The 23,611-nt window shown below is 29.7% G+C and overlaps 2 protein-coding genes across 3 annotated transcripts; both read right to left on the bottom strand.

The window, feature by feature from the left end:
* Positions 1 to 1,537: 1,537 nt before the first annotated feature.
* Positions 1,538 to 5,494, bottom strand: LOC114183112 (cysteine-rich receptor-like protein kinase 8). The gene is made up of 7 exons (XM_028069995.2): positions 3,875 to 5,494; positions 3,191 to 3,325; positions 2,984 to 3,105; positions 2,700 to 2,910; positions 2,325 to 2,562; positions 2,083 to 2,236; positions 1,538 to 1,964 (listed from the first exon to the last, which is right to left on the bottom strand). The coding sequence occupies exons 1-7, from the start codon at positions 5,478 to 5,480 to the stop codon at positions 1,638 to 1,640; spliced, it is 2,793 nt and encodes a 930-aa protein (XP_027925796.2). The 5' UTR covers positions 5,481 to 5,494; the 3' UTR covers positions 1,538 to 1,637.
* Positions 5,495 to 10,852: 5,358 nt separating this feature from the next.
* Positions 10,853 to 14,928, bottom strand: LOC114184020 (cysteine-rich receptor-like protein kinase 19). Of its 2 annotated transcripts, XM_028071246.2 has the most exons (7): positions 13,354 to 14,926; positions 12,543 to 12,677; positions 12,339 to 12,460; positions 12,058 to 12,268; positions 11,672 to 11,909; positions 11,431 to 11,584; positions 10,853 to 11,308 (listed from the first exon to the last, which is right to left on the bottom strand). In XM_028071246.2, the coding sequence occupies exons 1-7, from the start codon at positions 14,864 to 14,866 to the stop codon at positions 10,979 to 10,981; spliced, it is 2,703 nt and encodes a 900-aa protein (XP_027927047.2). In that variant the 5' UTR covers positions 14,867 to 14,926; the 3' UTR covers positions 10,853 to 10,978. The 2 variants fall into 2 exon arrangements, with proteins under 2 accessions (XP_027927047.2, XP_027927048.2); XM_028071247.2 differs by lacking the exons at positions 12,058 to 12,268; positions 12,339 to 12,460; positions 12,543 to 12,677 and having other exon boundaries at positions 13,354 to 14,928.
* Positions 14,929 to 23,611: the final 8,683 nt, after the last annotated feature.

The following is a 23,611-nucleotide window of genomic DNA, read 5'->3' as shown; positions in this document are numbered from 1 at the left end:
ATCATCGCACCTCATCAACACTAGATGTGGAGACATTTGGTCTGATGTTTTGATGGAATCAAGTATCTTGACCCTTGACATATACCAGACATGAATATGTAGGCTTAGTTGGTTTAAAGAGTCTTGTTCTCCAAGCAAGGGTTCCTCCACCTGGATTGGGAAATCCTACGTCTGGCATCCTTTGGGTTTAACGCACAAACATGTGATTAGTTCTACAAGTAAGCGTACTTTCATAACAGGAAGATAAAGAACACAATATATAGATAATTATAGGACAATACAATTGAAGTTAATAGGCCAAGTTTAATCTCAGCGTCCTAATCAACATCACATCTCTAATATATTTATTTGGTTTATCCTTATCAATATAAAAACCAGAACTCATATATTGTTCCATTGTCAAACCTCCTCCCTGTGAATGCAACCTTGTTACACTACAACTGACCCAGTATACTTGCTTAAAAAATTGGACCTTTCATGGGAGCGGACCATTAACAGAAACTACTAAATTTTTTGCCGATTTTCATTTTATTTTTTCGCAGGATTTTCATGCAAATATTATTGGAAAATTATTTATTATTCAAATTTTTTTTCCATACAAAGTTTTAATTCACAACAAACTTATATTATTTTATAAATTTTTCTATAAATTTATATTTATTGAAAAGTTATCATAATTATAATATCAACAATATTTTAATACACTACTGGAAAAATAAATATTTTAAACATGTAAAGGATTTTAACAATATTAATAATTTTAAATATTTATTTAATCAAAATTGATAATCTTTATTTTTGTTTTATTTGAATATTTCTATTACAATGACCATAAACTACAAATATTATTAATCATATTATTATCAATTTTATAAAAATATAATATCATATTTTTATGAGATAACTTTATACCATATTTAAATAAATAAAAAAAAGGTACGTATACGTTATCACTAAAAAATATATATTTCTTACTAACTTTTTTTTGAAAGTTTTTACTAAAAAAATAGTTACAAATTTTTCAATAAACAATAAATATAATATTACTTATATTATTTTTCTAAAAACATAAATAAAAAAAATCGTGCGTATGCACGAATCACATACTAGTATTATAAGAAAAGATAAAACAATTATATCTTTAAGAAATATAATTTAAATTATCTTTAGATTTTATAATTTTTCATATCGTATTAGATCCATGAAGATAGAAGTTGTTATTCAATCTATAGCTACAAATAGAAAGGTAGTCCAGATATTATACAAGCGGATCACAGCTTTTGTAATCCAAATTAAATTTATTTTCATTATCAAATTATTCACCGAATTTTTTATGTAGTATATTAAAATGTGAAACAAAGATATATTATCTTTTATAAGCTCTATGAATTTTATTACTTTAACAATAAAACATAAAATTAGCATAAGACATGTCACATGTCAACATAAACCAATCTAATAAAGAGATTTATAACCAATAAACACATAAAGTTGAAGTCTCTTGACCAAAAAGCCTTACACAATCTAAGAAAACATATATCACAAAACAAACTTCACAATTTCTCATTTGACATAGTTTAAAGTAATACTTTACACTACATTAAAACATAAAATAAATAATGATATACAAAAGTAAATTATCGAGGATAAAATTCACTTATAGATATGTCATTGATAGAGGATGGTATGGAGTTGATATCTTGGCCTGAACTTGACTCATGTGCAACAATTGGATTCATTATATGGTTCAAGAAAAATGTTGGTTCTTGTGGGGAAGGCAACTCAATAGTGTGACTACTAAGATATGAAGCAATTGTTACCATTGTAGGTCTCGAGTCCGAGTTTTCTTGAACACATAATAGACCAATTTGAATGCATCTCATGACTTCAACATTAGAATAATTTTCTTTTAATTTTGGGTCCAATATGTTCAGTGTTGCTTCATCCCTCCAATTTCTCCAAACCTATAGAAAATTTGTAAACTTGTTTGCATCATTACTCTTTCATACTTTTGGTAATTGATTTCTTTATGCATTATCAATGGATAAGTATTGAGTAAAATAACAAGATGCCAGCACTCACAAAATTTAGAAGACCATCAGCAACACGATGTGATTCATATGAACCTATATTCTTTTTTCCAGTAATAATCTCGAGAATCATAACACCAAAACTGTAAACATCAGATTTCTCAGAAAATTGTCCAAAGAGAGCATACTCTGGAGACATATACCCACTGCAAAATCAACGAAGAAGTTACAAAATAATCTTGAAAATACTATGCAAAAGATTAGAAGAGTTGGGAAGAGTATTAAAAAGCTTACTATGTTCCAATAATTCTATTGGTACTTTCCTCCTCTTGATCTATTTCAACAATTCTAGCAAGTCCAAAATCTGAAATGTTAGGGTTCATATTTTCATCTAGTAGTACATTACTAGGTTTAAGATCACGATGTATAACTTTAAGTCGTGAATGTTCGTGTAAATATAGAATTCCTCGAGCAATTCCACCTATGATATTGTGACGCTCACTCCAGCTCAAAACTTTTTCTTGTTTAGTATCTACAAAATAATCATTATATATTTAAGTGATAATGTTTTAGTAAATTACTCAAATTGGTTTAATATAAGATACATTAAATATCATAAATACATAATTAACTAATATTAAATTAAAAAAAAGGTCAAAAGTATCTTACCAAATAAAAAGTAGTCGAGACTCTTGTTTGGCACATATTCATAGATAAGTATTTTTTCTTGTTCATCGAGATAAAATCCTATGAATGCTACTAGATTCCTATGTTGAAGTTTGGCTATTAATAGAACTTCATTTTTGAACTCTTCTATGCCTTGCTTAGAATTTCTTGAAAGTCTTTTTACAGCAATTGATCGTCCATCATAAAGAATGCCCTAAAATATTAATAAGTATTCATTAAAAAAATTAAAAACATATAAGAAATAAAATTTAACATATTTTGTATACCTTGTAAACTTCACCAAATCCACCTTTGCCAATTTTGTTCTCGTACGAGAAATTATTTGTTGCTGTTTCAATTGTTGGCAGATTGAATTGCAATGACTCTATAGTGGAACTTTCTTGTCCAACTAAATAAAAAGTATTTCACTTGTTAAATTATGTTTCTAAACTTTTTTTTATTGGAAATACAGCAAAACAAGTTTCCATACTCACAATTTTCTTGAAGAATAGTTCTACTATTTTTTCTGGGTTTCCTTCGTATCAAATAGTAACAAAGGGTGAAAAATACCCCTGATACAACTATGCTGGAAGTAATAATCAAGATAATCGTTTTTGAGTGCATTTGCCCTGTATTACAAAAATAACATATGTCAATAAAAAAAGCTATTTTTGTATAAACTAAAAAAATTAGAACTGAAGAAAACTAACCTCGATTTAAACAAGTTACGTTAAAGTCATAGATAATTTGATACAAAATTGATAATATTGTAGAACAAAACTTACACAACGCATATACTCCAAAATACTAAGGTCACAAATAAAAATGTCATCACATACTGCTAAAAAATTAAAGTACCGGAGAAAATTTGTTAATGTTTATGAGGTTAAATTCTCATAAGGTCTTGTCCTTCCTTATGATAGAAAGTTTTCATAATATTGTGTTGAGTTAGTAGCTTTGTTAGTGGTTCAGACAACTTTGACTGGAATATGACTCATTTCTAGTTTGACAAGTTTTCTCGAATTTCCAACTTGTTCCTTGACCACCTACAGTAAACTTGTATCAGATGCATCAAGTTGTATAGGATTAATCCAATATTTGTTGGATTTTCGTTATATCGCTGATCTTCATTTTATTAGCATGGTGAAGTTTTAGAGACGTGAACAAAATAGAAAAACCTGGTGGGGATGGTGGAGGAGGAGGTGTGAGATTGTAGAACTGGAACAATTCAAAGCGAAGAATACAGCTAGGATACAGAACTCGTCCACCCACGCTTCCCAAACTGCTCCATGGAATTGCCGTTCCAATCACATCATTGAGGCACCCACTGCAACCATCGGTTGATAGATCCGTTGAGCACTGACCAAGAATATACACTCTTTGCTCATCGTTCAATCTCAGAGATTCATCTGTTAGGAATTTGTTATCAGTGTTCCCTGTCATGTTGGCCACCTTAGCTAACTGGTTCGATAACTCAGAAGCAACAGAGGACTGTATCGGACTGCTGTTGCTGATATTAAGATTCCCAAATCTCGGACTTGTTTCGTAGCTGGAGAAGAAATTTCTTGCGGAATAGCGAAGCCAGCAGTGATTGTACCATATTACAGCCTCCGCAGAAGCCAAACCACACTCCGAGGTTATTCTGTCGGTTGCGTTTTGGATGCATTGTTGACAGAGGCGAGCAGGAATGTCGATACGGCACCTGAAGAGGCCGTACGCTGTTCCCTCTTGCGTCTGGAATCCATATCTAGAGGTGGCCTTGGAAGAGAAAGCAGAGAGGAGGGTTCTGAGGTTTGATTGGAAAGCAATGCCAGCTTTGTTGTTTGAGCAATTGTGAGAAATATAAGCAGGATTTTCTGAATATTCAGAATCTCTCTGTGCATATTTTGTTTCTGGGACGAGTCCTTTTGGTCCCTCATCGGTGGCACGGTAGAAAGGGTACAATTCATACCTGATGTTACAACTGGGATACACAACTCTTCCTCCTTGCTTTCCATCGCAGCAAGATGGAATATCTGATATTGCCGATTCAAGACAGTCTGAGCATTGTTGGGGTGAAAGGTCTTGTGTGCACTGAGTTAGACAGTAAAGAGTATTAAATTCCGATAAGCTTTCTTTCTTTGTGGAATACCTGTTACTTGAATTGGCTGCTTCATGAGCAGTTTCTCTCATGGTGTTGGCTAACAAATAGTTGAAGCTTAATGGGTTGGAGGAGATATTGGCCTGGTTCCATCTGTAATATCTGGGATATGTGTCCACAGTGGAGAAGAAAGAGTTGTTGGAAAACCGAACCATGCACTCATCGTACCAAATCACACCCGATTTGGACAAGGAACAGTTTGTGTCTGAAGACAGAGTGTGGGTTGCGTTTGCAACGCAATCTCTGCACTCGTCAAAAAGAACATCACCTCTGCACATGAAAAGACCATAAACTGTGTCGGAGGAGTTTGTGCCGAGGATTGTGTTGTTGTAGAATCCGTTGGCGTTGGGTGTGGCATTGGAAGATAAGGAAGAGAGGAGGGTCTTGAGCTTGGTCTGATAGGGGCTGTTGTCACTGCTTCTTTCGTGACTACAAGATCGGTGAAGAAAAACAAGATCAGCAGTTGCGAAATGGAAGAAGGTAATAGAAAGAAAAAGAAAGATGAGCATGAAGGGATTCCAGGTCATGCTTCTGTTCATCTTCCAACACCCTGTCATACGGTGGGTAGATTTTTGTTGTTCATAGTTTTTTATTGTGCGTAGTAATGGAAAATAAGATCCAACCTTAATAATCATACGACTCATATTTTAAAGAAAATTGTTTGAAAAGTATGAAATTCATCTTTCACTAGACATGTGATAAGTTAAATAAACCATTGGCACGTGACTTTTGTCTATGTTTTCGAACTTTTAACCAATAAAATATCTATTTAATTTTTTAATATTTTTTTTCATTTAGATACCTTTCCTTCTATGAAAATGATGTTCCGACAATTATTTGACCACTTGACAACTTGATAATCTGCTTTTTAAAAGTAATGTGATTATTAAAAAAATATATTTATGTATTATGAAAAAAGAAAGAAACAAAAATAGTAAAATAATGTAAAGGTGTTCATGATGAGATATGTGTTAAGATGATAAAAATAATATATTTTAAAAAATCTCACATCAAGATAAGTCAGATAGTGGATGTTGAGAAATATTCAATGAATTCTAAGTTGATAGTTATTTTGTCTCACTCAAAGATACTTTAAGTTTATAATCGATTTTTTTATGTTACTGTGATATAGTGTTGTGAGGTTTGGTTGAATTTTTGTTTCGAGGAATATGAGTATATCTAAGGTCAAACTCATGAAAGGGTAGTCCATATATTGTATAAATTTTCACATAATGTTATTATCTGATTGTCATTTGATAATAATTGTGAGTTTTTTTCAATTTAGAGGTGTCGATTAATAAGGTAATTCTTAAGTATAAATATGTAATATTTTTAATTGATGATGTATATTAAATCCAGAAGTTGGTCTAAGAGTTATAAGGTTGGTTAATTAAAATTAGAAGAGATAAAACAGGATGTGAGTTCAACTCGCTCATTGATAATTTAGAAAAATAAAATTTAATAAAATATATGTAGTTTTGTTTGATTTAAACTGATTTTTGTGATTTTTAATTTATAGTTTTTTTTTCATTTCACCGAAGATTTACTCTCTCTTATCATTTTCTTAAATTATATATAATAAAAGAATATATTACTCAAAATTTGATAAATATGTTAAATAATAAATAAATAAATTATAAAATTAAATATTTAATATTATCAAAAGTTAAAATTATATATTTTTATAGTCTAACCCCACAATATTAATAAAAAAAAGTAAGAACAACATATCCTTTACATTAATTTACTATTTTGTTTCTTCCTTTTTATCATAATTAGAGAATTTTACCCTTTTTTTAATGACGACATTTCTTTTAAAAGCATACTGTGAAGTGGTTAAGGGTGTGTTCTTATGAGTGAAAAGATTTGAGAGAGAGGATTAATTTAAGTGAATTTGAGAGTGAAGTTTATGTTGTTTTTGTTAAAAGATTTGGAGATAATGGTAGAATGGATTTGAGAATAAATTTTGTGAAAGTTTGTGTGGAATTTGAGTGGTGTAACTAATAAATTTAATTTATGAAAAAATTATATTACCAAATTGTCCTTGGTGTTAAATGTAGTATAAAATAATAATTAAATAAGTTGTAATTAATTTTGAATTTTTTTTCTTCATAAATAAAAATATTAAGAATATTTATCAATTGAAAAAAAATAATAATAATATATTTTAATTGAAAAATAAAATATTTAAATTTTGTTCATTAAAGCAAAAACGGATGTAGATAAAATATTCAAGCACATTATAACCAAATACATCACAAATGTAATCGGGTAAGTGGAAAAAAATTACGGAAGTTGGAATCGGATATAATCACAGATGTATTTGGATAAATGGAGAAAAAATGTATGAAGTGTATCAAGTTGGAATCGGATACAAATTTAGTGTATGTATTCCATTACTTCTTCATAATAGACATGTATCTCCATGAAGGATAATCAATGGTGGAATAGTATGAGATTTTCTAATATAATAAGGGGGACAGAGTGGTAAAATAATAATTTTCTCTCCCAAATCTCCTCGAAACAGCAAGACCCAAAATAAACATGCAATATAATATAATTAATAAATATTATATATTTTCAATTTTTATCTACTAATAATATTAAAAAAAAAACTGGAAAGATTACAAGTGAAAAATAAAATAAAAAATTAAGATAAAATATTATAAACACCAAGAACAGAAACATTACAACGCTGCTGCAGACATTCTTCATTATGTAAAGTAAATTAATATAAAAAAAAAAAATTGATTATGCATAAAAATACAATTGAATCTAATTTTGTGTGTATATAATTAATTATACATTTATATGTAATTTAATAGTTTTTAAAATAATTAATTATATTGTTAAAAATACTTTTATTATTCTTATATATTATATTTGTTTTAAAAGAATATCAAAATATTTTATTTATTGTGCTGAATTTTTTGTCAATAATTTTTTTTATTTCAAAAACATATAGTTTTAGTTCAATAAATTTATTGTCTTTTAGATATTTTTTATCCGAACATTTCTCTTACGTTTATTTTCGGGTGCAATGTAATCTTTAACGAATTTTGTAATAAAAAATTAATAACTATCATTTTCTTCAATCAAACTCGAGTATGAAATAATATCATATTGATTTATTCCACCAATTAAATGTTATTATGAGTTCGTAAGCTCCTTTTTCAGCTTCTAAAGGTCTGGGCCTGGTCTTTTCGTAGGTCTAGGACCAGCCCTCCAGAGGACCCAATACCCCTTCCAGCTAACTCAGTATTCATTTGTCACCTTTTTAGAAACAGCTCCCTTCCCTCTCTCTATAGTCTTCTGCTAGGGGCTCTGCTAGGGCACGACCTTCTTCCATCTCCAAGCTAACAAAACCCATCTTGTACCTCCTAGTAAGTTGAACTTTAGAGCTTTCTGGTCTATTTCTTCCCTTTTTCACTGTTTGAGCATGTTGGTCGGGTTAGGGTTTAGTCTCATACCCTAGTTTATCTTCGTTCTATGTTTAAGCTCACTACTCTCACCCTTGGAGTTGTGGTACTCCTTAGTTGTGGGTCTGTTGCGTTTTGTTAGCATCTAAGCAAGGTAAGGGAAGTTAGGTTTTAAGTTTAAAGTTGTTATTTCATGTTTATGTTCTGCTATATGTTGTGGGCGCTTGAATGGTGTTTTAAATCGTGTGCAAATGGTTGGCTTACATTCTAGATGTTGCTCTGTGTTGTTTTCTGCCTTGGATGCGTGGAACAGTGGGGGGAACTAATATTCTCGCCCAAGTGAGCTTGTCTCGCCTAGACGAGAATATCAGAGGCTCGTCTAAGGTTCTGCCTCGAGCGCTCGCCTAGGCGGCTCATTCGCGTTTTGAGCAACACCCTGTCTCGCTCAGGCGAGAAGGGCTCAGGCGAGAAGGTCTCGCCTAAGCGAGAATTCGTGAAAATCTCCCAAGGGCCATTGTTGCAGTCTCGCCTAAGCGAGAGCCTGCAGCTTAAGCGAGGCAACTTCCCTCGCCTAAGCAAGGGCTCCTAGCTTGAGCGAGGCTAGTGCAGTGGTGCGTTCTGACACTGTTTTCTTAAATGGTTGGATGATTTGTAGCATGTTTTGTTTGTTTTACTCCTCCCAAACATGATGTACGTGAATATACTTGGTTGTTAGAATCCTATGAATGAAGTTTGCATGCTTGGTATGAGATTGATCACGGAATTGTGGGTTGGTGGTGTTTTAACATGAGAGTTTGATGATGAAATAAAAGTGATGGAACTAGTATGAGAAACATGATTTTGGTTGTGAGATAGGCATAATTCCATGAGTCTCGTGGGGAGATCTCATGGTGGTGTGTAGTGTATATATTAAGATAAGGATTCAAGTAAGGACCGCATCCCGAAACTCTAAAGGGTCAGTGAGTCTCATGTAGAGCAAACTGATCCAAGTGGTGAGAGTAGCGAGAGGCCCTAGTCTGTGGCAGGATAATGACCTTAGACGCTTGAAGGCTAACCTTGTGTGTGGTAGGGTGAAACCCATTGGCAATGGCTCTGTAGAGCAGTAGAGACCACCACAAGTGCAACTGTCCAGTGAATCCGATTTTAATATATTTATCCGGATATTGAGTCTTAGTGTCTTATATGTTTGCTATAATATGATTATGTGTGCCTACTGTGTTTGCATGTTTGGATTGTTCTAAGTATTCATCTACTATGATATGTTAAATTTAACTTGCACTAGCTTACCCTTCCATTTTGTGTATGTTCTTGTCTTGTTTTCTCTTTTGCGATGATCACCTGGTTGGTGGGAGCAGATGGAGGGAATGTTGAAGGTAGACGTGACGGTGGCAGCGGTGCAGTTTAGATGGCTCATTGTGTGTGGATCTTAGGAGTAGTTTTAAGGCTATAATGCCTTGGAAATCCCCTGCTGTATGAACAACTTCTTTTGCAAAACAGTTAATTTTTAGATTCATGTCTAGTTTATGGCACTATGTTTTGTATGCCCTAGTATTTCCAGTAACCTTCTTGGATGACTGTAATAATGAATCTTTATGTGTCATGTTCCTCTGATTACTCGTTGATTACTATAATTATGCGATGACTAAATTTAGTAGATTTAATCTATTTAAATGGGATGTCACAGAGTCACTCGTTTAGATTATCTATTGGTTTTTTTTCTGTTATTCCTATATTGTGCCTTCAAAATACATGAATGATCATTAATTTTAAAATATATTAAAATTATCTTTAAAGTATCAAAACAATGTGTTTTTAATATTTAGCATAAAACAACATAAAAAAACTCAGCATTGAAATCGAACTCGTTTTTCACATACCCAGTAACAACTTTTCTTTTACAAAACAACAACTCTATCCAATTAGACAAGCTTACAACTAAGCTAGACACGTTGGGTGATGCAATTGAAATGAAAATGCCTTAATAGGTGATGACATAGGTGTTATAAATGGGAAGAAAAATTAGCTGGTCATGCTTTAGTCATCATTGTATTTTGGTTCAAATTTCTTAGGATGACGCAAGCATTTATATTAAGAAAATCATATTTTGACTTCCATAATTTGATTTTTATATTGTACTTCTTGATATGATTTAGTGTAAAACATTGATTAATGTATATTTTTTTTCTTTGAAGGATCAATGTCCAAAATTAAACAACGCTAAAAAGTAAAAAATGAGAATCAAATTATAAGAGTCAAAATATCATTGTCCTTTACATAATTATCACTTTCTTTTAAACAACTCTAGTAGTTCAAAAGTATAATTAGACTTTGATTATGTCCACTAGTTCATAAATCAAAATGTTTTTGTTTTTGTTTTGCAATAAAATTTATTTTATTTTCTGTCAAATTATTCACTAATTTTTAACGTAATATCTTCAAATTTGAAAAAAAAAAAATTTCCTATAGCTTTTCTACATTTGTACTCTTTTTAAGCACGAGTTTTATCACTTAAATAATAAAACATGTCATATGTCAACATAAAGTAAACTAATAAAGAAAGTTACAATCACTAAAGGCATAAAATTAAAGTATTACAAATTAAGTGGAAATTTTTTACCCTATCTAAGAAAATAAACATCGTGAAACAAATTTCATAGTTTGAATTGTATGACATATATTAAAATATATTAAAATAAATAAGTAGTATATATAAAAAAAGTAAACTATCTAGGATAAAATTCACTTATGGATATGTTGTTGGTAGAAGATGGTATGGAACTGCTGCCATCTTGGCCCGAACTCGATTCAAGGACAACAATTGAATTTATTCTATGGTTCAATAAAAATGTTGGTTCTTGTGGAGATGGCAACTCAATTGTGTGACTACTAAGATATGAAACAATTTCTACCATTGTAGGTCTAACGTCTGGATCTTCTTGAACACACAATAAACCAATTTGAATGCATCTCATGACTTCAATGTTAGAATAATTTTCTTTTAATTTTGGGTCCAATGTGTTCAATGTTGTTTCATCCCTCCAATGTCTCCAAACCTATAACAAATTTTTAAACTTGTATGTGTCATTACACTTTTGTAATTTTAATAGTTATTTTCTTTATACATTACCCATGAATAATGATTAAGTAAGATAAATAACAAAATTTTAGCACTCACAAAATTTAGAAGGCCATCAGCAACACGATGTGATTCATATGAACCTATATTCTTTTTCCCACTGATAATCTCGAGAGTCATAACACCAAAACTGTAAACATCAGATTTCTCAGAAAATTGTCCAAACATAGCATACTCTGGAGACATATAGCCACTGCATATTCAACAAAAAGTTTAAAAAATCATCTTAAAAATATTATGCAAAGGATGAGAAGTGTGGGACACAGTATTTAAAACTTACTGTGTTCCAATAATTCTATTTGTACTTTCCTCTTCTTGATCTATTTCAACAATTCTAGCAAGTCCAAAATCCGAAATTTTGGGATTCATATTTTCATCTAGTAGTATGTTACTAGGTTTAAGATCACGATGTATAACTTTAAGTCGGGAATGTTCGTGTAAATATACAATTCCTCGAGCAATTCCACCTATGATTTTGTGACGCTCACTCCAGCTTAAAACTTTTTCTTGTTTAGTATCTACAAAAAATAATCATTATATGTGTAAGTAATACATGATTTTGGTAAATTTCTTGAATTGGTTCAAGATACAATATATTAAATATCATAAAACAAAATTAATTAATGCTAAATTAAGAAAAAATAAAGTAGGTATAAAGCATCTTACCAAATAAGAAGTAGTCTAGACTCTTGTTTGGTACATATTCATAGATAAGTATTTTTTCTTGTTCATCAAGACAAAATCCTATGAAAGCCACTAAATTTCTATGTTGAAGTTTGGCTATCAATAGAACCTCATTTTTAAACTCTTGTATGCCTTGTCTAGAATTTTTTGAAAGTCTCTTCACAGCGATGGATCGTCCATCATAAAGAATTCCCTAAAGTATAAATAAGTATTTATTAAAAATGTAGAAACTTATAAGAAATAAAATTTAACAAGCTTTCTACCTTGTAAACTTCTCCAAATCCACCTTTTCCGATTTTGTTGTCATGTGAGAAGTTATTTGTTGCCGCTTCGATTATTGGCATATTGAATTGCAAAGATTCTATAGTTGAACTTTGTTGTCCAACTAAATAAAAATATATTTCAATTTTTAAACTATGTTTTAAAACTATTTTATTGAAAAGATAGTAAAAAAAAATCATACTCACAATTTTCTTGAAGAATAGTTCTATTATCTTTTCTGTTCTTTCTTCGTATAAAATAATAACAAAAGGTGAAAAGTATTCCTGATACTACTATGCTGGAAGTAATGATCAAGATAATTGTTCTTGACCGACTTTCACCTACATTATAGAAACACATGTCAATAAGTCATAGTAACTTGATAAAAAAAAAAAACTAGTTGCATAAACTAAAAAAAAAATATTGGTGAAGAAAATCAACCTTGATTCGAACCACACTATATGCTAAGAACATAGATAATTTGATGCAAGATTTATAATATTGTAGAACAAAAGCCACAAAACTCGTATTCCAAAGTGCATAATCGATTACAAAAGGATATGCTGTGCTCCTGATATTTTTTCGAATTTTTTAGATCGTATTATTTGACATGAATCTAGTTTGGCCTCATGTTTTTGTATCTTTTATTTACATATATGATAACTTATAATTGTTGAGATTGTAAAGTCAATCTATTTCCAATTCCAAATTTTCATAATGACATATAAAACGTGTGTTTGTATACAAAAAAATACCCTGCTAATTTTATAATTTTCTGCTATATTATTTACTCTTAGCATAAGAAGCTTTTCTGTTAGGAAGGAAAATCATGATTTTAAGAAGAACTTGTTCATTAGAAAAGATAAACTTTTATCATTTTACAAGGAAAAGGAGTAAAATAAGGGTGTTAAGCGACGAGATAAATTTGTTGGATTATGGATATATATCATTGTCCTTCCTATTATTAGCATGGGAATCATTGTGAAGTTTTAGAGACGTGAACAAAAATAGAAAAACCTGGTGGGGATGGTGGAGGAGGAGGCTTGAGATCGTAGAACTGGAACAATTCAAAGCGAAGAATACAGCTAGGATACAGAACTCGTCCACCCAAGCTTCCCAAACTGCTCCATGGAATTGCCGTTCCAATCACATCATTGAGGCACCCACTGCAACCATCGGTTGATAGACCCGATGAGCACTGACCAAGAATATACACTCTTTGCTCATCGTTCAATCTCAGAGATTCATCTGTTAGGAATTTGTTATCAGTGTTCCCTGTCATGTTGGCCACCTTAGCTAACTGGTTCGATAACTCAGAAGCAACAGAGGACTGTATCGGACTGCTGTTGCTGATATTAAGATTCCTAAATCTCGGACTTGTTTCGTAGCTGGAGAAGAAATTTCTGTCGGAATAGCGAAGCCAGCAGTGATTGTACCATATTACAGCCTCCGCAGAAGCCAAACCACACTCCGAGGTTATTCTGTCGGTTGCGTTTCGGATGCATTGCTGACAGAGGCGAGCAGGAATGTCGATACGGCACCTGAAGAGGCCGTACGCTGTTCCCTCTTGCGTCTGGAATCCATATCTAGAGGTGGCGTTGGAAGACAAGCCAGAGAGGAGGGTTCTGAGATTTGATTCCAAAGCAGCGTCAGTTTTGTCGTTTGAGCAGTTGTGAGAAATATAGCCAGGATCTTCTGAATACTCAGAATCTGTGTTTCCATATTTTGTTTCTGGGACGAGTCCTTTCGGTCCCTCATCGGTGACGCGGTAGAAAGGGTACAATTCATACCTGATGTTACAACTGGGATACAGAACTCTTCCTCCTTGCTTTCCATCACAGCAAGATGGAATATCTGATATTGCTGAATCAAGACAGTCTGAGCATTGTTGGGGTGAAAGGTCTTGAGTGCACTGAGTTAGACAGTAAAGAGTCTGAAATTCCGGTAAGTTTTGTTGCTTCGCGGAATACCTTTCATTAGAATTGGCTGCTTCACGAGCAGTTTCTCGTATGGTGTCGGCTAACAAAGTGTTGAAGCTTGATAGGTTTGAGGAGATATTGGCGACGTTCCACATCCAATATGCGGGAGATGTGTCCACAGTGGAGAAGAAAGAGCGGTTGGAATACCGAACCATGCAGTCTCCGTACCAAATCACACCCGATTTGGACAAGGAACAGTTTGTGTCTGAGGACAGAGTGTGGGTTGCGTTTGCGACACAATCTTTGCAGGCGTCAGAAAGAACATCACCCCTGCACATGAAAAGACCATATACTGTATCAGAGGAGCTTGTGGGAAGGATTGTGTTTTTGTAGAATCCGTTGGCATTGGCTGTAGCGTTGGAAGATAAGGAAGAGAGGAGGGTGTTGAGGTTCGTCTGATACGGGCTGTTGTCACTGCTTCTTTCTTGATCACTGCAAACGCGGCCAATATAATCAACGTCGGCGCCCTTTGCTTTACCAGTTACGAAATGGAAGATGGTAACACAAAGGAGGATGAGCTTGAAGGGATTCCAGCTCATGCTTCTGTTCATCTTCCACCACGCTCTCAATTGCTGGTTGGATGGATTTTTGTTGTTCCTAGTTTTCTTGGAAAATAAGATACAACCTTAATAATGGGACAGTGATATTTTGAAGAAAATTGTTTGAAAAGTATGACACCCATCCTCCTCCACACAAATGTGACAAGTTAAATCGACCACTGTTATATATTTTTTCTTTCAATCTAATTTTCATCCAATATAATAAAGAAAAGTGAGAGATAACTGCATTAAATTAAACTTAAAATTATGTGATTTTTAAGTCATGTTAACCTCACTTACTTTAATTAAAATTCAAAAAGTACTATAACAAATCGAAAGTTGTATTAAACTGGCCGGATATTTATACATAATATACTCCACGACTTTAATTAAAATTAAAATGAAATTACGCCAAACTAAAATCGTATCAAATTTATATAATTTCAGATTTTATTATAACATGTCAAAGTCATAAATCCTACCAAATTAATACAATTTCAATTAAAATTAAAAGAAAAAATCTGCAACAAACTAAAATTGTGCCAGTTATCACAATTTTAAAATTATACCATCTTAACGGTTTAAGATGTTTTTGCCATAATATATATCCATCTTTAATTGCCCTGCATTCCATTTTATGTATAAATTTAATGGGAAATGATAGTTTTACAAAATTTCATTTTTTGGTAAAAAAAAAAAAATCAAACTTTATTATTTTACTACTTTATTTATGTAACTTTCATTAAAAAAAGTAAAAAATCATTTTATTTAATAACTTTGTCAATTTTATTAATAAAATATTTGTCAAAAAATCAAATTTAAAATTGAATGAAAAAAATTATGCTGATTGTTCACGAATAACTCCCATTTAATACTTATTTTTCTCAATAAAATATTATATTATAATAAAATATTAATTTATTTGAGTGTCAAATTACATTTCCAAACTTAATCCTCATCAAGATTCCACCTATCCAAAACCAAACACGGACTGAGAACATAAATACAAAGGACCTTGCACAATTTCTGATAAAATAAATATTGTTTTTTTCAATTGAGTTAAGTTTAATTTTAGTGATTTAAATTTTAAATTGATTTTTCTACTTCATTTCCACTACTTAAATAGTACACACTAAATTGTTTGAAAAAAAAAAGTGTAACAGATATGTAGATGTACTTATGATGAAAATATAAGAAATGTGTTATTTCATCAACATGTAATCATTAGTTATTATTTGTATAAACAAAACTTTCGACGTAATTTAAATAAAAAAAATAAAACAAATATTTTTAAATTATAGAGACTTAAAATGTCAAAATCAATTTCAAATTAATAAAAAAATAATTTTAAAGCTAAAAGAATTAAAATCTAATGCCAGACTCCATTTTTGTGTGTTTTTATCGGTTAATATTACATACACCTTAATGGCCTTAGCAACTTTTTGTCCGAAAATAAAATTGAATTTTAAATATCGATTCAGTATTAATAAATGTCAGTATTATTATATTTTTAAAGTTATTTTATGGTTTTATCATTCTTTCTGTTAATTTCTTATATGAATTAAATTTAGTTCTCATTTATATACTTGTTGCCCATGAATTTTTCCTCGAAATTGCTATCAAAACTAACATTACAAATGCATTAAATACAGGGAAATATCCACGAATGATTGACTCACCTACTTCAATGACTTTGTTTGCATTTATTTTTCACTGCCGTGTTCAACTCAAAATGTAATGCTTCTCATGCCAAGAAGAAAGAAAGTTCAAACTCCTGTATTTCCCACCAGAAGCTTCCAGGTGCCGGTAAAAGTAGTAATTTTAATTATTAAAATTAATATTAGAGATATTATATTGATAATATTACTTCAATATTTTTTATATTTTATTTGTGCATGTACAATCATTATTATTTTTTATTTTTTATATTATTTATTCTATTTAATAATGATTTTATTACAAAAATTATAATTGTACTATATTGTGTTTGTATAAACACAACATCTACAATACCGATGTATAGAATTGTAGGACAATATTCTTTCATTTCAGTAACCCCATAATATTTAGAAATAAAGTTAAAATAAAATATATAAATTTCATTTTTTTAAAGAATTTAGTTAAGTTAACTATGAAATAAAAATTTGTAATTTGTAATTTTACTTTTTATGTCAATTATGCTACAACCATCATAAAAAGTTTCATATTCCATTTTCAAATTTTCTACGAAACCCTAATTTCATTATTATTTTTTTCTACAACATATTAGGAACATATGAATGCATATCTTACAGAGCTTCATGCTAGACATATTTGCAATTGGAAAATAAATGCACTAATAGAAAAACTGTCTTCCTTTGTTGAATAAGATAAAGACGAGTGTTGGCAATCGAAAGAAAAAATAATATCTTTTACGATGACATTCTATTACGCATTTACGTTATGATCACCTGCTTTTAAACAAATCTAGTAGATCAAAAGTACAATTAGCCTTTGATTCTATCCATTACTTCATCAATCAGAATGTTTTGTTTTTGTTTTGCAGTCCAAATTCAATTTATTTTGTATCAAATTAGTCACCAATTTTTAACGTGATATTTTAAAAATTGAAACAAAAATAAACTACTTGTTATAAGTTTTCTATATTTATATTCTTTTTAAATACTGCGAGTTTTATCACTTAAATAATAAAGGTTAAAATTATTTTTTTGTCCCTTTATTTGTCATGAAATTTCAGTTTGGTCTTCAAGTTTTTCGTTGTCTCAATTTAATCATCATTTTTTTAAAAATGACTCAATTTGATATTCACCGTTAACTTTGACCAGACGGTGTTAAAATCAACGTCACGTGTCAATTTTTAGTTTTTTATGATTTTTTTATATTTTTTTAATATATTTTTTAAATTTTAAATTTTTTTTGACACGTGTCACTTCATAGTTGTATCATGTGTCAAAGTGACTCAATTTGGTCCCTATATTTATTTTTAGTTTCAATTTAGTCCCATTTTTGTAAAAATGAAGTAATATTGTCCTTCTTTAAATTGACACTAAATTTACTTTTTTATAAATTTTATGGTGATATTCTTACTAAAATTAACGTTTTTATTAAATATTTCTATAGATATTTTAAATTAATTTTAAATTCTACACAAAACATTAGACTTTGGTTTTGTTTTAAACTTGAAATTTAGTTCCTAAACTTATGTGTGACAAGTGATTTGATTTTTAATCTTCACTAAGTTTGTATAATATGATACACTTGATACCTTTATATATGATGACAAAATTGTTAATTTTTGAAATTAAGTTTGGGGTTTAAGTTTAATAATAAAACTAAAAAAAAAACTTATTTAAATTTTTTTACAAATATTTAATAAAAACGTCAATTTTATTAAGAATATTAAGAATATCATCATAAGTTGTATACAAAGATTAAATTGAGTGTCAATCTAAGGAGAGACAATATTACTTCATTTTTACAAAAATTGAGACTAAATTGAAACTAAAAATAAATATATGGACCAAATTAAGTCATTTTGACACGTGACACAACTGTGACACGTGCCAAAAATAAAAAATTCAAAAAAAATATTAAAAAAATTCAAAAAAATCAAAAATTGATACGTGTCGTTGACTTTAACACCGTATGATCAAAGTTAACGGTGATGACCAAATTGAGTCATTTTTAAGAAAATGAGGACTAAATTGAGACAACGAAAAACTTGAGAATCAAACTGAAATTTCATGACAAATAGAGAGATCAAAAGAGTAATTTAACCAATAATAAAACATAAAACATGTCATATGTCAACATAAATCAAACTAATAAAGAAAGTTACGAACACTAAAGACATAAAGTTGAAGTATTCTAAGTTAAGTAAAAAAGTCTTACACTATCTAAGAAAACACATGACAAAACAAACTTCATGATTTAAACTATATGTTAAACTATGTGACATATGTTAACATAAATAAATAGTATATAAAAAAGTGAACATAAAATTCACTTATAGATATGACATTAGTAGAAGATAATATAGAATTGTTGTTGTCTTCGCGATTCATATACAACAATTGGATTTATTTTATGGTTTGCCAAAAATGTCGGTTCTTGTGGAGATGGCAACTAAATTGTGTGACTACTAAGATATGAGACAATTTTTACCATTGTATGTCTAGCATTTGGATTTTCTTGAACACACAATAGACCAATTTGAACGCATCTCATGACTTCAATGTTAGAATAATTTTCTTTTAATTTTGGATCCAATGTGTTCAATGTTGTTTGATCCCTCAAATGTCCCAAACCTATAACACATTTCTATACTTGCATGTGTAATTACACTCTCACGTTTATAATAATTGTTTTATTTATACATTATCCATGAAAAATAATTAAGTAAGATAAATAGCAAAATTTTAGCACTCACAAAATTTAGAAGACCGTTAGCAACATGATGTGATTCATGTGAACCTATATTCTTTTTTCCACTAATAATCTCGAGAATCATAACACCAAAACTGTAAACATCATATTTCTCAAAAAATTGTTCAAACATAGCATACTCTGGAGACATGTAATCACTACATAATCAACAAAAAATCAAACAAATCTCAAAAATATTATGCAAAGGATGATTAATGTGTGAAATAGAATAAAAAACGTACTATGTTCCAATAATTCTATTTGTACTTTCCTCTTCTTGATCTATTTCAACAATTCTAACAAGTCCAAAATCTGAAATTTTGGGATTCATATTTTCGTCTAGTTGTAAATTACTAAGTTTAAGATCACGATGAATAACTTTAAGTCGGGAATGTTCACGTAAATATACAATTCCTCGAGTAATTTCACTTATGATTTTGTGACACTCACTCCAATTTAAAACTTGTTCCTGTTTAATATCTATTAAAAACAATCATTATATATGTAAGTGATACATGTGTTTGGTAAATTTCTGAATTAGTTTAAGATACAATTCATTAAATATCATGAATACACAATTCACTAATGCTAAATTAATAAAAATAAAATATGTGTAAAGCATCTTATCAAATAAGAAGAAGTCCAACCTCTTGTTTGTAACATAATCATAAATAAATTAGTTCATCTTCCACAATACTCTGATATGGCAGTTGGATGGGATTTTTGTTGTTCATAGATAATGGAAAACAAGATACAACATTGTTTGATAGTATGCTAAATTAATTCAACCATTGTTATATTAAGAGACATAACTGAAGAAGAGGAGACAAACATTGGTGTCTCTCTGTGATAAAGGAAGAAAGACAAAGTCGGAGGAACTTGGAGCCATGGTTTTGTTAATGTGTATGACAGCGGCAAGAGAAACAACAATTCAATTTCATGGATACCTTTTCCAACAAACTACCAGGTCTATCCATCATAAATATAAATGTGTAGCTATATTTTTGCTAACAAGTGGTGTACCGAGACTACCTCCCACATCACAAAAAGATGTACACCAATAGTTTGTTTTTTTTTTCAGTGGTCAATGTGACCTTCGCAATGGAGGTGAGTGTAGGAATGGAAAAATGGATTAGGCCCGATGGGCCAGCCCGCAAAAAGGAAATGGGTTGGAATAATGTTTTTAGCTTGTGAACCTGATCCAACCTAACCTGCTAAACCCGCAAACCTGTTGAGCCAACCTACGGGTCAAGTCGGGTTAGCCTGCAACCTGTTTTATTAAAAAAAAATTGAACATTAGATGCATAGACTCTACTCCTCTCATTCCTATTTTTTCATTTGTCATTAGGCCTATCAAAGTTGGTCAGGCCCGTCGGGCCAGCCAACCAGCCCGCCAAGCAAAGGGCGGGCTAGATTGGAGTTTCCAACCCGCCAAAGTGGTGGGCCAAAGGCGGGCCAGCCCGCCTTGGCTTGCCAACCCATTCTTTTTAAATTTAAAAATTAAAAATAATAATATAAATAATTTTTTATATTATATAAACAAATTTATATATAAAAAACATTTATAAACAAAAATTAAAAAAAAACTTAAAAGAAAATAAAAAAAAATTGCGAGTTGGCCTGTCTTGGGACATGGTAGGTTACAAAATTCAACCAATTTTGTTGTAATGGGCCAGCCCGACCCGATCTGCTTTTGGCGGGCCATAGGCAGGGCAGGTTGACAGGTCAAGGTAGAATGGCCCGCCACTTTGGCGAGTTAGGCGGGCCGGACCACAGCTGGTTGAAAACTCCAACCCGGCCTACCTTTTACTTGACGGGCTGGCAGACCTGGCTTGCTTTGACATGCCTAGTGACAACTTTAATATAGTTTCTTGGATTCATTGAAATAAAGAAAAGAATAAAAAGAAATTATAGGTGAGATGGTTTGAATTTAAAAAAAATGAGCGAAAAATTTGTAATTAACTTATTTGAGGTAATCAAATAAATTTAGCAATACATTAATACATTTTAAAAATATTTATTAAATATTTGTAAATGTAGTTAATATAATTTTTTTTTGAAAAATAAAAAAATTAAAAGAATTTTAAATTTATTATAATTATATATATAAGTTATATTTTAAAATAAGAATATATTAAAATAAATTATTTTACTTTATAGTTCAATATAGTAGTGTTGGTCTAGCTTATGTTAGTTCCGACCGAAGTGAAGTCCATATTTAATCAAATATTAAGAGGACTTAGTTTTTAAACATTTCTTCGTTGTTCCATTTTTACGTTAGATCAATAATTATAGTGTCGACTTTGACTTCCTTGTGTCTGCTTTTGATCCATGTTATTTCCTTACATTCTTGTAATGAACTATCATTATATGTTTTCATAAATAAATAAAATAAATAAAAATGTTTATATATAATAGTACATTTTATATACGCCGTACATGATGGTGATCATCAAAACAATTATAACCATATATGGTGATGTTTCTAACCATTAGTGAATACATGTGAGAACATGGACATACAATATCATTAATCACATCAACGAATCCTTATCGTAGTTAGTGAGGAGGATATTCGTTCATTTTTAAAATTTAGAACAAAACACTAATCAAGTTTTGAACATAAATTTAATTTTGCGTTATATTTTAAGGATTAAAAATATATTTAATCTTAAAATATATAAAAAACTCCGTAATATATTTTTTTATATCTTTAATGTAATATTAATTATAATAATTATTTGAATGATTATTAGTATATTATTATATCATTTACCTTAAAAACAATAGTTTATAAGCCTAAAAAAGAGCACACTATTATATGGAGTCTAACTTCAATTAATACCTGTTCTTATACTTTATATTTCACTCATTATTTTTCTTTATCTGTAGGATCTCATAACAATAAAAAAAAAAGAAAAAAGCTATTACCTTTCGACATGAATATTTGACATAAAGTTTGGTAAAAAATGTCCTAACCAAACGAGTTAAAAAGTCTACGTTCTTGAAATAATTTTGTAAATACAAATGTGAGAAGTTATTATAGTCCTAATATTTTCATGTTGCCAAATTATAAACATGTTGTACTGATTCCTCGTCATCAACAAATATTGCAGGTAAAACGAAAATTACTCTTATTTTATTTATTTAATATTAGAACAATTACTCGCATACAATAAAGCATTGTTTCATTTGGTCCATATCATTAATTTCAATTTAAAAAAACTCTTCTCTAACATGAGTGTTATTTTTTATTTAATGACTACAGACCCCTTTTTTTGTTCTAAGAACATATTTAAAATGTTCATTTGTTGAATATTAGAATTAGTAGTATTAACCAACGTTTTACAGATAATAGAAAATATAATTAAAATTGATTTTATTAAATAATAATATAGTTAATTTTATTTTAAATTATAAAATTTTGAGTTAACTTGATTAAATAAATATTTTTCACAGTTTATCACAAATTTTAATAATAGTAAAGTATATTAAAATATTTTATTATTGACGGAAGCTATGTCTAATTATTATTTTAAAACACTTTTTAATATAATATACTGAGAACGAATTTAATTAAAAAAAATTAAAATAATTTTTTAGTCTCAATTTTTATTAAATTTTGTCAAATCAGTCGTAATTTTGTTTTTCTGTTCAAATAAATCAAAATTTTTGTCTTGTTTAATTTGGTCATTTTTTTGATAAAATAGTCTAAATAATTAATGACTATAAACAGTAACTGATACATGTATTTTGTATTTTCTTTTTAATTTGTTAATTTTTTTTTTTGAATGTATATATGTCAACCCAACAATGTACCACAATTACATGTGAGAGTCAATGTTTTATATCCTATTTTATTTCTATATTTATTATTTTTATTTAATTTAGTTCCAATTTTATTTAAAATTAAACAATTTTGTTTAAAATTAAGCAATTTTATCCTTATCAAAAATAAGATTAAATTTAATTTTTATATAATAAATTTTAATATATTAAATAAAAATATTTAATAAAAAAATGTAAATTTTAATATAAAAATTAAATTTAGTTTTAAATTTGGATAATAATTCATATTATCGATACAAAGACCAACTTAAATATAAAACATTGACATACAGTTGAATTCACATATAAATATTTTAAAAAAAATTAAACATATAAAAAATAAATTAAAAAGTTTAAAGAAAATCAGGAAGTAACATATATCAATCACTTTGTAACCTTATTCATAATTTAAATCGTGTTAAAAAAAAACAAAAAATAAAAAATTTGTCAAAAATTGAAAATTTTACCCTAAAAAATTAACACAACACGTTGCCCAAAATGCCT

This window comes from Vigna unguiculata, chromosome 5, assembly GCF_037176805.1.
Source record: "Vigna unguiculata cultivar grain cowpea cultivar isolate G323 ecotype 2 chromosome 5, ASM3717680v1, whole genome shotgun sequence".
NCBI lineage: Eukaryota > Viridiplantae > Streptophyta > Magnoliopsida > Fabales > Fabaceae > Vigna > Vigna unguiculata.
This window is presented reverse-complemented; position numbering and strand designations above follow the sequence as displayed.